Here is a 13,617-nt window from a genome sequence, read left to right as displayed (position 1 = left end):
CAACAATAAAAATAAAAACAATAAAAAAATATATAAAAAAAATTTGTTGGGAAATTTTTGTTGATAATATTTAAAAAATTAATAAAAAGTCGTATGCCCTCAATGATGGCAGGATTGGAAGCTATGAAACCAAGCTTGAAACAAGGGACAAGTCATATATTGAATGGACAAGAAAATTTAGGAATTTAAGAACTTACATATGAGGACATAATATTTTTTTTTTTCAAATTTAAAAATTATGTTGGTTGAAGATGTGGATTGTAATTAATAAAAATGGATACCAAATAAAAAAGAAGACTAAACTATAAGAGAGTTCAATGTAATACACACACCATTAACCAGGTCGATGCGATCAAAACAAGGTTGATTTTTTATTTTTTTCAAAACAAAATTATTTTCACATTTAAAAGAAAAAATCATTAACCTAAATTAATCTACCCAACTTGTAATATGAGCTTGACAACGAGTTAGATTTAATAGCTATGAGTTTTTAGACAAACAAACATGAAATTTTTATAATATAATTTGCACTTGTCCAAGTTTTTAGTATTAGATAAAATTGGATAATATTATAATAAAGAAATAAGATTATAAAAAAAATACGATTGGGGTAGTGTGGATGAGAATAGAGTAATTATCATTTTTCCATTCCAAGAGGAAAACTTTGGAAACCCCATGTAAACATAATATCAAAAGTAATAAAACTTTGATGAGTAGTAGAAATTTAGGATGAAAATAAATACATAAATGCTAGAAATAGTAATAAATGAAATGTACAATGGAGGGTATGACCTCCATAAATAATTTTAAAAATATATTATGAAGTTAAAATGAGGATCAGGAAAATTAGTTGAAAATTCATAACATTTTAGAAATTGATAATAAGTTTCGACAAATAAAAGAATAAGAAAATTTTTGAATAAATGTGTTTTAAGAATGAGAATATAATTTCAAGAAATGATAATGATAATGATAAATAAAAGTTAAGAAAACAATACATGAACAAGTATTGGTGTAAACCCTAGATAAAAAATCAATAATATTATTGTGAAACGATAATAAATCTGTAAGTGAAATAAATGATCAAAATAAAAAAAAAATATTTTGAAATAAGAAAACTATCTCAAGAATTTAATGGAATAACCGATATCCTCATGAATTTTTATTTCATAAGTGATTTTTATGGTTCATTTAAAAAATTTGGTTTAAGGTGGTAAATTTGTTAATGAAGATATTAAATGAATGAATTTAGTTAAATTGTAAAAAAATAAAAGGAAATCCATGCGTTCTTTTAACACCTTCATTAACACATTTACAATTTAATTGTTAAAAAAAGTGTTAAAGAAAGCATGATTTTCCTTTCATTTTTTTTTCACAATTTAACTAAATCCATTTATTTAACACCTTTACAACCCTAAACTAGAATTTTTTTTGGATGAACCATAAAATTCACTTCTAGAGTAACAGCTCCCAAGTTGCTACAGCATCGAGTTGGAATAATAATTTATGTTGATGGAACAGTGCATGCATAATGAGTTTATGAACAATACATTCAAACCATAATAACTCTTTGCAAACTCAATATTTCACAGTAATGTTTTTGATTTTTTATCTAGGATTTACACCGACACTTTTTCATGTAATTTTTTCTTAACTTGCATTCCTCATTTCCATTATCATTCCTTGAAATTATTTTGTTATTTTTAAAACACATTTATTTTAAGTTTTTATTTTTATTTTTTTATTCGTCAAAACTCGATACTGGTTTCGTCAATGTCATGAATTTTTAACTAAAATTCCTAATTCTCATTCCATATAAGAATTTCATTTTTAAACTTTTCCATGTTAGCCCCTTAATTTCTCACATAATAAAGGTCCTCGTTGCAAACAAATTCGTGGTCACATAAAAATTTTTGTTGCTATGATTAATTCAATTATTTCCTTATTAAATATCTTCTATTATAGTCAATTCATTTTTTTAAAAACACTTTTCCATGATGGTCCCTTAATTTCTCACATAATAAATTCTATCATTGCAGATAAATTAAAGGTCACATAATAAATTTTGTTGCTACGATCAATTCAAAGTCACATTTAATTTCACCCTGAGAGCATAATAATTACACACACTATGGAAGTGGATAAATCAAATTAAATGAATGCTAATGCATGTCTTTTAAATGCGTAATAGGACAAATTAATAATAAAAATTTATGAACAAATGGAAATGAAACCAAAGAGGATGGAATTGGGTATTTTAGCTAAGAGGTAAAAATTAGTGAATTGGGAGCTATTTATTTTATTTATTTGAGTTATTTATGTGTGTACGTGCATGTGCACGTGATTATTATACCTATGGGGTGAAATTTGAATTGACCGTAACAACATAATTTATTATGTGACATCAAATTTTTTTGTAGTGATCAAATTTATTATGTGAGAAATTAAAGGATCATCATGACAAAGTTTAAAAAGGAAAATTGTATAAACCACAATAGAATAAATTTAATAAGGAAAAATTGAATTGACCGTAACAGCAAGATTTTTTACATGACCTTGAATTTATCTGCAATAACAAAATTTATTATGTAAAGAATTAAGGGATCACCATGGCAAAGTTTAAAAAGCGATAAGATTAGTCGAGGTGCGCGCAAATTAATCCGAATAGACCACAATAGCATAAATTTAATAAGAAAAAATTGACATGAGTGTAAATATATAATTTATTAAGTAATCTTGAATTCGTTTCAATAACGGATGATAAGGGTTATCTAGTTTTTTAATATATTTAAAGTATAATGTGAAGACTATATTGACCTTAAAAGCAAGATTTGTCATGCTTGCATCAGAGTTTTTTTAATGTTGTCTATTTTCTTATCAATTTATTTATTTTATTTGTATTATTTAAATTACTAGATTTATTAAATCTAAATAATTCAGTTCTCATTTTTTTTTTAAAAGAAACTCTTGCATTTTCTCAATATTTTTTTTTTTTAAAAAATTGAAAAACAAAAGATACCCAAGGTATAAGTCAGCTCTAGATTCTAAATGGTTTTTCTCTCACATAATCAAATCAATCAAAACTCCTTCCATTAAAATGAAAAGGAGACAGGTAAAAATCTACTCTAGGATTCCGAATTGGCAGCTTATAATGGAGAGAGGATGACAAGCGGATGACAGCACAAAGTGATGTCCAATACGTGACGATTGCGTTCATGCCCTCAGTCCACTGCTTTCTTACTTTTTCTTTTTTTTTTCTTTTTATCTTGAACTTTTCGTTTCTTTTCATGGAAGCTCGGATGAAATATTCATTATTTTTTAAAGTATTTTTATTAAAAAATTAATTTTAATAATATTTTTTATTTTTAAAAAAATTAATTTTAATACTAGTGTGTGAAAATAATTTTATATATATAATTTTAAAAAAAAATTAGTTTTTTTTTTTAAATTGAATTTTCATAGAATATTGTTTAGATGGTGTCTATATATATTTGTCAAGTAAATGGATCTGCCATCTTCACCCTTCTGTTCTGAGGTTTCCGAGGGGAGTCATGGTTGCAAAAACTGGAGGGACAATGATGCAGAGTAGGTCAAATATTTCTTGTACAAAAACAGAGAGGAAAGTCGTTGAGAGAAATAGGAGAAATCAAATGAAAAGCCTTTACTCCAATCTCAATTCTCTCCTCCCTAATCAAAACTGCAAGGTTCTCCATCTCTCTCTCTCTCTCTCTCTCTAAATTCATGTCTTCTTGTATTATTTCATTCTAGCTTGCTGTCTTTAACCTCACATGAAGAGGCCAAGCTGTCCTTGCTCTCATGTTATTGCAGACAGATTATTGCGTTTGGATTAGAAAGATTTGGGGATTTAGAAAGTTGCGTTTGGATGATATTTCTTTTCTCTTTTTTGTTTCTTGAATTGGCAAGATTATTGAAAATATATTTCCTTTTGCTGTGGGTATATATGCAGGAAGCACAACCCCTGCCTGATCAGATAGATCGAGCAATAAACTATATAAAGAGTCTGGAGGAAAAGTTGGAGAAAGCCAGGGAGAAGAAACAAAGCTTAACAAGAAGCAGAAAAGGATCATATACATGCACTTTTGATCCTATATCAAGTGCTGCATCAAAATCACCTCAGCTAAAAATCCATGAGATTGGTTCAGCTCTAGAGATAGTTTTGACAAGTGGGCTAGGTAATCAGTTCTTATTTTATGAGATTATTAGCATTCTTCATGAAGAAGGTGTAGAAGTTGTCAGTGCTAATTTTCAAGCTCTTGGAGATTCCTTTTTCCATATAGTCCATGCACAGGTAATAATTGTATTTGATCCATTATGCTGATTCATTTCTAATCCTCAACGTGTTTTCTTAACAATTGAATGATCAATTTGAATTGATTTTGCGCAGATGAAGGGATCTGCTGATGGTTTTGGAGCTGCAAGAGTAACTGAGAGACTGAACAGGTTTATTAGTGGATCCACAAGTGAAATAGAGCTGGATTCAGAGCTATGGGATTTTGCAGTTCATCATCCTAAGACTAATTGGGAATTCTAAACAGTACTAAAGCACCAAACTTAGCATAAAACGATAGTAAGCTTGGCACTACAGTTTGGAATCTGAGTTCAATTTCTTGAAATCTGTAAGATTTATAGATGTTAGAAGGAAGTTTACACATGTATGGTAATATCCTGTGTAACAATGAAGGCTTGTTCCTTGTTGGTTTTCCATTCAAATTTGATCTCACTGTACACTTTCTTTTGAATTTCTTTAGAGCAACATATTTCATTCCCATGAAACTGATACATTTGTTAAATGGTCCGAGTGAAATCATGCAAGAGAAAACGATGTTTGGTTGCAATGGGAAACGCTTAAATGGCATCAAGGACTATGTCTTCCTCAATTCTATAAGAAGAATCTAACGTTTCCTATTAAGGAATTCTTACACAAGGATCCATTTGAGAAATCCAGATTTTATGGAGACAAAACTGATGTAAAAATTGTTTGGAGGAAAAAGTAATACTACCGAAATATTTTGGACTATGTTTGAGGTTTCCCCTACTGCTAATAATTAAAGCTCCAGAAATGACTTGTGTGGTCAGAGAATGCTCCGATCACTTAGAATAGTCTGTTTAGAAGTTTACTTGTAATTGTTTTTTAAAAGATTTTTTTATTTAAAAAAATATTAAAATAATATCTTTTAAATTTTTTAAAATTTATTTTTAATATTAGTGCATCAAAATAATCTAAAAACACCAAAAACATATTAATTTAAAATAAAAAAATTAAAATTTTTTAAATTTTTTCAAAAAACACTTTTCAAATAAAAAACCAAACAGAACGAAGTTGTTCTATGTAAAAATAAAATTCCTTGCTTAATTTTGAGTTAGAATTTTGAAAGCAAAAGCAATTGTTCTACTTTAGCATCACAAACTCATATTTCATTGACCAGATCATCCAATTTAATTTTTAAATAATATTTTTTTTAATAAAATTAGGACGAGTCAAATTCCAGATCAATTTATAAAGAAGATAGGTTTAATAAATATATTACTCGATTTATTTAGAATCTCATTCTCGCTTGATTCTATTTATTATTGAGTTGACAGGTTTAATATTATTTTTATTTATTTATGATCGATTCATTTTATTAAAGTTTGTTTTGTTTTTAAATTGAAACATGTTATACTTTTTTTTCAAAGCAATTTATTATAGACTTCATTATTTTATTAAATAAAAAATAATTGTTTGAAATACAAAAAACACAAGAAGTTTAAAATGCATGGAAAATTTATTCCACCAATCTATATTGGAGTTTTTTTACAATATAGTCCTTAAAGTTTATTTCTCTTCAATTGCATCCTTTTATGCCTACTTTCATTACCAATTTATCAAAAAATGTTAAGCATGGTCATAACTAGGAAAAAAAAATGGAGACAAGGTGTAAAACAAGGAGAAATTGAGTGGTAATTTCAAAAATGGGTTGAAAACTTCAGTTTGGCCATTTTACTTTTTAAATGATAACAATTTGTTCCCTCAATATTTTAAAAATTAAATTGTGGTATAAAACTTTATTTTTTATTTTTTACTTTTCATTCCCTGGTTTAATAAAAAAGAGAGAAACTTGTTAAATTTTGATTGTAAAGAAAGAAATTGATTTTAATGTTAATAAGTTTCATTTGAAGATAGTAGTTTATCTTAAGATATTTTCCCTTCACCTTGTTAGAGATGGTTGATTTGAGCATGGGAAGTTTTTTAGTTTTGGGTCGTTTTTGATGTTTTGGATTGTTTTATGGGTTATACGAGGTCATTGATATGTTTGTTAAGTGGGTGTTTTCTAAGTGTTTCGAGTGAAAAACATGTGGAAAATTGAGTTTTTAGAAGGAAAAAAAAGAAAAGACATTGACCTGGATTTTCAATGATCTTTTTGGTCACTTAAAACTAGGTCAATAGACAATCTGTCACCAACTTATTTTTTTCTTAAAAAAAATAAAAAAAAAAATACCCACACACTTTGATTTTTTTAGCATAGGTGCATGGGCATAGGCTGAAATGCTCACGCACTTGAGATTTTTTAAACCTAGACTCACTAGACTATCTAGTTTAAGTTCACGTGTCTAGATTGTTTTTTGGTCATTTGTTTTTTTTTGTGTGTGTTTTTTTCTTATGATTTTATACTTTATTAGCTTCATTTTTTTCAATTCTAATAAATTTTTAACAAATTTCTTAATAGAATATGATTTAATTTTTACTTAGATTTATGAATAAAATTTCATCACTTTTTATGTTAGGAGGCATTCTTTCTTTCTTAAATTTTTCTTTATCTAATTTTATTCATTCACTTTCTTTTGCGTGTTGTTTTTATTATTGTTCTTTTTAAAATAAAATATTGATTCCAATAAACAATGTTATTAAATATAATTGAGTTCATAACCGATGTTTCAGATCTGATGTAACAACCACATATATTTTCTCAAGTTTTCAATTTAGTTTTTGGTTAAATATCATTTATTTTTTACTTGGTTTTGACATAAAATTATAACATTATTTTTAAATATATTCAATATTGCATGATATTTTTTTCTTTGAATTTATTCAATCATTTTCATGTGTGTGTTTTGTTTCTATTATTGTTTGATTAAATATAAAATTTATTCTAAGAAACAAAGTTAGTAAACATAATTGTGTATATAAATAATGTTGAAAGATCTAATATCTTGATCTATATCAATTAGTTTAGTCTTTAATTATTGTTAACGATATTTTTTATGTGTTATTTTAATGGATAATCATTTGATTAAATAAAGAATTTTTTTTACAAAAAGTTATTAAACATAACTAGGCACATGACATGTATTACGAGATCAAATATTTTGATTTACATCTATCTTTTGATTTCTTCAGTTTAATCTTTAATTATTGTTAACTTTTTCTTTTTATATTTATTTTCATGGAAGATTCTTGATTTATTTAATTATATTTATACATAAATTTTTTTATTTATATGATTGATAATTTTCTTATGTCCAAAAACTCATTGGAAAAGTTTGCATATTAAATATTAAAGAAACAATTATCTAACCTCGAATAAAAAGCGAGTTAAATAGCTATTAAATTATTAAACAGTGTTTTTAGGGATGTTAAATATTGACATGCTGATCATTATAATACGTTATTAGCTTTCCAATCAAGCTCTAAATGCATGGACTGCTCAACATTATATATATACATGTGGTAAATACTTTTCAGATTAATATTAGAGCAATGGATTAATTAGAAATATCATCTTGCTTATGTTTCTCTATTACTTTGGCAAAATAAACACCTAAAAAATAGGGTTTTTTTTTCTTCAAAAAATATAATAATTAACAATTAAAAAAATAGTTAAAGCTGAGAAGATAAAATGAAAGAAAATGAGGAGAGTTATTTTTTATTTCATAAAAAAATTAACATAAATAAAGGTGAATATTTATAAACACCCCTTCAATTATTTGTAAAAAAATCATTTCTTAAACCATTCATGTAGTTTCTTAGATAAGATTTTTAATTTCTTTAAAAGATTATTTAATTTAAGCTATGTTCTCAATAATAATTATAATTTGAGTGATTTTACGAACAACAAAACTTACGATTGATTACTATATAATTGGATGCTGGATGCCGGTGATGTTAATCTGGTATTAATTTTTAATTTTTAAATTTAAATTTAACCCCTCTAAGAACTAAATATTTTGTAGTGGTATTTCTTCCTGCTCAGCTAAGTGTTTGCAAAGAATATCTGGGCTAAAGCTTGGTAATCTTCCATACTTAGAGACTCTCATTTGATGAAAATTCGTCTTTATTAATAATGAATTCGTCAAAAAACTTCATATAAAAATATTAATTTTATTTGACTGATAATTTCTGTACTTGTGTTGATCCTAATAAAGAAGTCCCTTGAACAATAAACCTTCAATATTTAAGTTAGCATATTAGTTTTTTTAACTGAAAAATGCATAAAAATTCAATAAAATAAAAAATGAAATTTTTTATGTGTTGAGAAGAGATTCGTGTTATTGTGTTGGTGAGCCTCTCCTCACTTGATTGGATTCCACGCTTAAATCAAGAAATTATTCTTTGATTTACGCTAGTGTAGCTTAGCTTTTCAGCTGATAGGGTGATGCTTTATGCTTTATTTCTCCATAGCGATAAAAATAGATACAATAATGTAAAATAATATTTTTATTATAACAGGCAACCATAGTTTTTAAATCCATTTCGGTTCGGGTTTTAGATTTTAATCAGATTACCGAATCATCCAAAGAAATTAATTTTTTTAAAAAAATCAAAACGATATTATTTTAGTAAAAAAAAAAAATCAACAAGCTGAAATTGAATTTGTGACCAAGTCAACTGGATCACCAAGTTAACCGGGACATTCTAAATTTTTTATTTTTCTATTTTTTTTTAAATTAGTTCTAATCACAGGTTAACCGAATTTAGGATGAATTCACCAGCTCAGATGGATGGGTTTCAAAACCATTAACGAAAAAATAATAATGAGAGCCTCGTTTCTGCTTGCAGCCCAGACCGCAGACGAAAAGTTGTCTGAAGCCCAGACCGAAGACCTTTCCTTTCCTTTTCTTTTTCTTTTTCTCTTTCTTTTTTGGTACTGTCAGTTGATTGCAAGCCTCTCTCGGATAAAATTTATGTGAAGCTGCAACGTTAGGCCTAAAAATGTTTTCTTATGTAGGAAGATTACAGTTGATCTCTTCAGTAATTTTTAGTGTTGAAAATTACTAGAGCTACATCTTTTCCTTCCATCCAAGGTGGTGAGGGTTGTAGAAGAAGTGTAATTCTCTTTTCTAGAAAGGTAAAGATGCTTCTGCTCATAGTGCCAAAGTTGCTTGGACTCTCCCTAAACAAGAAAGAGCATTGGGATTGTTAAGGACACTGTAGCTGTTAAGCTGCTGCTGCTGCTGATACGCGAGTAAAAGCTGCTGATCGGAGTTCACCCACCCACGGCAGCAGCTGTGTTTAAGCCTTTGATATTGTTTTTGTATATATAATACACCTATTCAAACTCTAGCTGTTTATATCAGTTTATATCAACTATAACTCTTGCAATTTTAACTGAGTATATATGGAGAGACAGAGAGAGAAAGAGGAGGAACCTTACTGTTACGTTCTGACAGTATGTTATTTAACTCAATACCTTTCTTTATTGAGATTAAAGAGATTAAAAGAATCGAATGTTGCTGTCTTTCTAAGAAACATTTGGTATATTGTTTTCAATTATAGATCCTTGTGGGTGGCCTGGATGCAGTCTTACAAATCCTTGCTGATTGTTCCTGAATGTGGAAACAGTTCCTGGAATTAAGAAGTCCTGCTTCGTGTTTAATTGAGCATATTATTGGCAATTAAAAAGACACTCATCTTTGGTAGGATTTCTAGCATCTTTTGGGCCTCTAGAGAAAAATCTCGGAGCGAGACCTGCTAATGAATCGAGAGGTCCTTTGATGACAAGGTGGTAGTTGTTATAACCCACAATGATTGGCGTTGGCCTCCTACAAGATCTGATAGTGCTATGGTGCATGGCTGTGTGTAGAGTGCCATTTGCAGTGGTGTTTATCCCTTTAAAAGCGATGATTATATCATCTGGAAATGGAGTGCAGATGGAAACTACTCCTCCAATAATGCTTGAAATTTTGTTAGAAGCAGAGGAGTTGTTATAATATATTGGTATAAACTAATATGAGCCCTTATGATGAAGTCGGGAAAAACTTAAGATATAAAGTGGATTTTTCATGGTTGTTTCTTGGACTGCTGGTGTGATGGAGCTTGAGCGTAAGACCAAGAGTATTCCTGTAAAACAAGTTTTTTTTTTTGGTTGAAACATGAGACTTTTCGATGTTTAAATTAGTAAGAATAAGAGGAGTGTAGTGTGTATAAGAAAAAAGAAAGAGAAATGCATATTTAAAGAAAAAAAAAAAAAATGGGCTAGCTTTAGAATGAGATGGCTGACTTTTATGGACTAGAATATAAGTGAATGTTTTCGGGCCTAGTTTTCAATGGATAAGTGAAGTTTTGGCCACGAATGGGATTTGAATTTTGACTAGTTGTACTTATACACTTAATTCTCTCAAACTTTCTTCTAGGAATTGAAAATATATTATTGGTGGAGAAATTAGTATGCTATTATTGGTTAGTCATTGTCCTTTTTGATTGTTTTGTCATGTCATGATTGTTGTAATATTGGTAAAAATATTAATTATGAATAGTGTCATTAGCATGGAATGTCATGGTTAACTATGAAAAGTTTATGAGCGCGGCTTCTAGAAACCCAAAAAAATACATGAAAGAGCATCCCCAGGCAGGATTGGACAAACTAGAATTTGTGTCGGTCTCATACTAAAATCCCAACTATTCGAGCTTGTAAGCTAGGTTAGAAGAGGTCGGGTTGTTTGGGTTGGCCCAAAAGGTTTTTTTTTTTTTTTTAATTTGAGAACTATTATTTTTCCCTTAAATCCTTTAAATAATCATATTTAAAAGATTTTAACCAGCTCGAATAAAAGAAGAAATTGTTTACTATATAAGCTTTATCTTTGTTTGCATGAATTTTTTTTTTTTATATGGCTATTGTTAACATGGAAGTTTTTCATGCAAAAAAATGAGATTTTATCAAGTTCTAATTGAGAAAAGTTTTATTAAATAAATGAAAAATGCTTTTGTGATTATGAAAACAATGTTAAAGTATTAAGGAGCTGTTATATTTCAATGCAGATCTTGCGATTGAGATTTTTCATAGTAATGTACAGAGATTTCAATAAAGAGATGGATACATAAAGAATTCAATGAAGATATGAAGATTTCATCATGAATATTTTTTATGAAGTTAAGAGATTTTAATGGAGATCTTGAAGATTCTTCATAGAATTGTGTACGGAGAAACTCATTGTTTTTATTCAAAAAATTTGAAAGATGGAGATATAATTTTGAAAATTATTTGATTTTAGTTAATGCATTATAAGCATCTTTTTATATTTGTTCATGTTTCATATCTCTTAATTTCTTCATAAATTATTGAAGATATTCTCTGTAAATCAATATTTCAATCTCCCTTTTCGGGGTATAGGATTTATTAATGTCATTATCGTGGTCACAGTAAAAATAAAAGAACTTGGTATGATTTGTCGTGTCTGTGCCACACTTCATTCAACATGGATACCACACAAAATCATCGGTGGAGAAATTAGTCATAGTGTTTGGGCTTGTCTATTTTTGTATTTTAAAAGTATTTTTTAAAAAAAATTAATTTTTTTTTATTTTAAATTAATATATTTTTAGTATTTTCAAATCATTTTGATGTGCTGATATCAAAAATAATTTTTTAAAAATAAAAAAATATTATTAATATATATTTTAATACAAAAAATTATTTAAAATACAAACACAGCATTAAGTCATTGGTTGTTGTATATGTATAATTGTGTTATTGATGGAAATAATTGTGATGGTCATTGTCATTGCATAAAATAGTGTCTGCTTTTTTTCTTTTTTTTTAATTTAATGTGAGTATTCGGGCCAGCTTGCACGTACCTTGACTAATTCTATAGACCCTGAAGTTAACGAACATGTAAGTCTCCAGTAGCCATGAGGAACCAAAATAGGATCTGCTTTACCTAACTGAATTGTGTTCATAAGGAGTTTACGTACACGGCTTCTATAAACCAGGAAAAATACATGGAAAGATGCCTCCTGACACGACAGGCTAAGCTTGGTGTCAATCTCACACTAAAATTGCAGTCGTTTGGGCTCGAACTTGAGCTCAAATTTTAGCCATTGAAGCTAGAATTCCAGCCATTTAAAACGCCAACCAGCTTGGAAAAGGTCCAACCGTTTGAGGCATGTCCAAGCATCCGGAATTATTATTATTATTATTATTCAAATCTGAGCATTGTCCATTTGGTTAAATGTAGATAGCACAAGTCCAACATCTTGCAAAAAGATATTAGCAACTCCCAAGTGCGTGTGTGGGGGACTGGATTGTTGATTAAAATAAGCATTAAACGACAATATTGTTAAAAGACGGAAGTTTTCATATTCCAAAGACAAACTAGACAATGATGTCTTGATTTTTTGAGTCGGCCATGATAGCCACTGCACAAACACTGCCATTATTTCGTTCTACTGACTGGTGTCCACATTTTCATTTTCTAAAGTTGAGATTTTTTTTTAAAAAAAGTAAGAAGACAGTTTAGTAGAATAAAAAAAAATCTTTGACTTTGATTTTATGTAAAAAGGGTCCCGATCGAGCACCACAAATGTGGAAAAAGGGTCCCCTCCCACTCGTTCAATTTTCTCTGCGGGGATCCGTTTCTTAACTTTCAATTTGTCACACTTATAATATTTTCTATATAAATACATTCTATAATATTGAAAATCAATGTTTTAAAATTCTAACATCATAAGTCTACGTGATTATCTCATGTGTGACTTTTCTGCCTTCCTAGCACATGAAACCTAAGTGGAACACCCATTAGAGTATAGTTACAATCATAACGAAGATAATAGATACAATATATTTTTTGTATTTTTTGTTTTGAAATGATATAAATTTATTTTAAAATTATTATAAAGATAGATTTATTTTATATTTTCATTTTTATCCTTCCAATCAATCATGTTTATATGTAAAAATTCAATAAATAAGAAAAAATAATTTAAAATAATTTATGTTTTAAAAAATAGTTAGGACAAATTAACAACAAATATTTCATTGTTAGTTAACAATGGATCAGTAACGCAATATCCATTGTTGATCAATAATGATGATTAGCAATAAAATATTTATTGTTAATTTATATAATTAGCAATCGAATTTTAAAAATGGATAAATTGTTACTAAAAAAAAATCAGTAATTAATAATCAGTTGCTAAAAAATTAGTATATATTATTTTCATCTAACATTATCTAAATATCCGTTGTTGATTTATACAATCAACAATGGATAAATTGTTGCTAAAAAAATCAGCAATTGATAATTCATTACTAAAAAATTAGCATATGTTATTTTCATCTAACATTATTTATTGTTAATTTTGTTGCCGATTTTTATTAACAATAAATTTTAGTTTTATCT

General features: G+C 28.0%; 1 protein-coding gene across 1 annotated transcript; it reads left to right on the top strand.

The window, feature by feature from the left end:
- The first annotated feature begins 3,507 nt into the window (after positions 1-3,507).
- LOC118038499 (transcription factor bHLH162-like) lies at positions 3,508-4,731 on the top strand. Its single transcript, XM_035044878.2, has 3 exons — positions 3,508-3,704; positions 3,968-4,309; positions 4,406-4,731. Exons 1-3 carry the CDS (start codon positions 3,552-3,554, stop codon positions 4,550-4,552), a joined length of 642 nt encoding a protein of 213 aa, XP_034900769.1. The 5' UTR covers positions 3,508-3,551; the 3' UTR covers positions 4,553-4,731.
- Positions 4,732-13,617: the final 8,886 nt, after the last annotated feature.

Source organism: Populus alba, chromosome 19 (genome assembly GCF_005239225.2).
Source record: "Populus alba chromosome 19, ASM523922v2, whole genome shotgun sequence".
Lineage (NCBI taxonomy): Eukaryota > Viridiplantae > Streptophyta > Magnoliopsida > Malpighiales > Salicaceae > Populus > Populus alba.
Note: the sequence above shows the minus strand (reverse complement) of the source record. Positions and strands in the feature narration are given on the sequence as shown.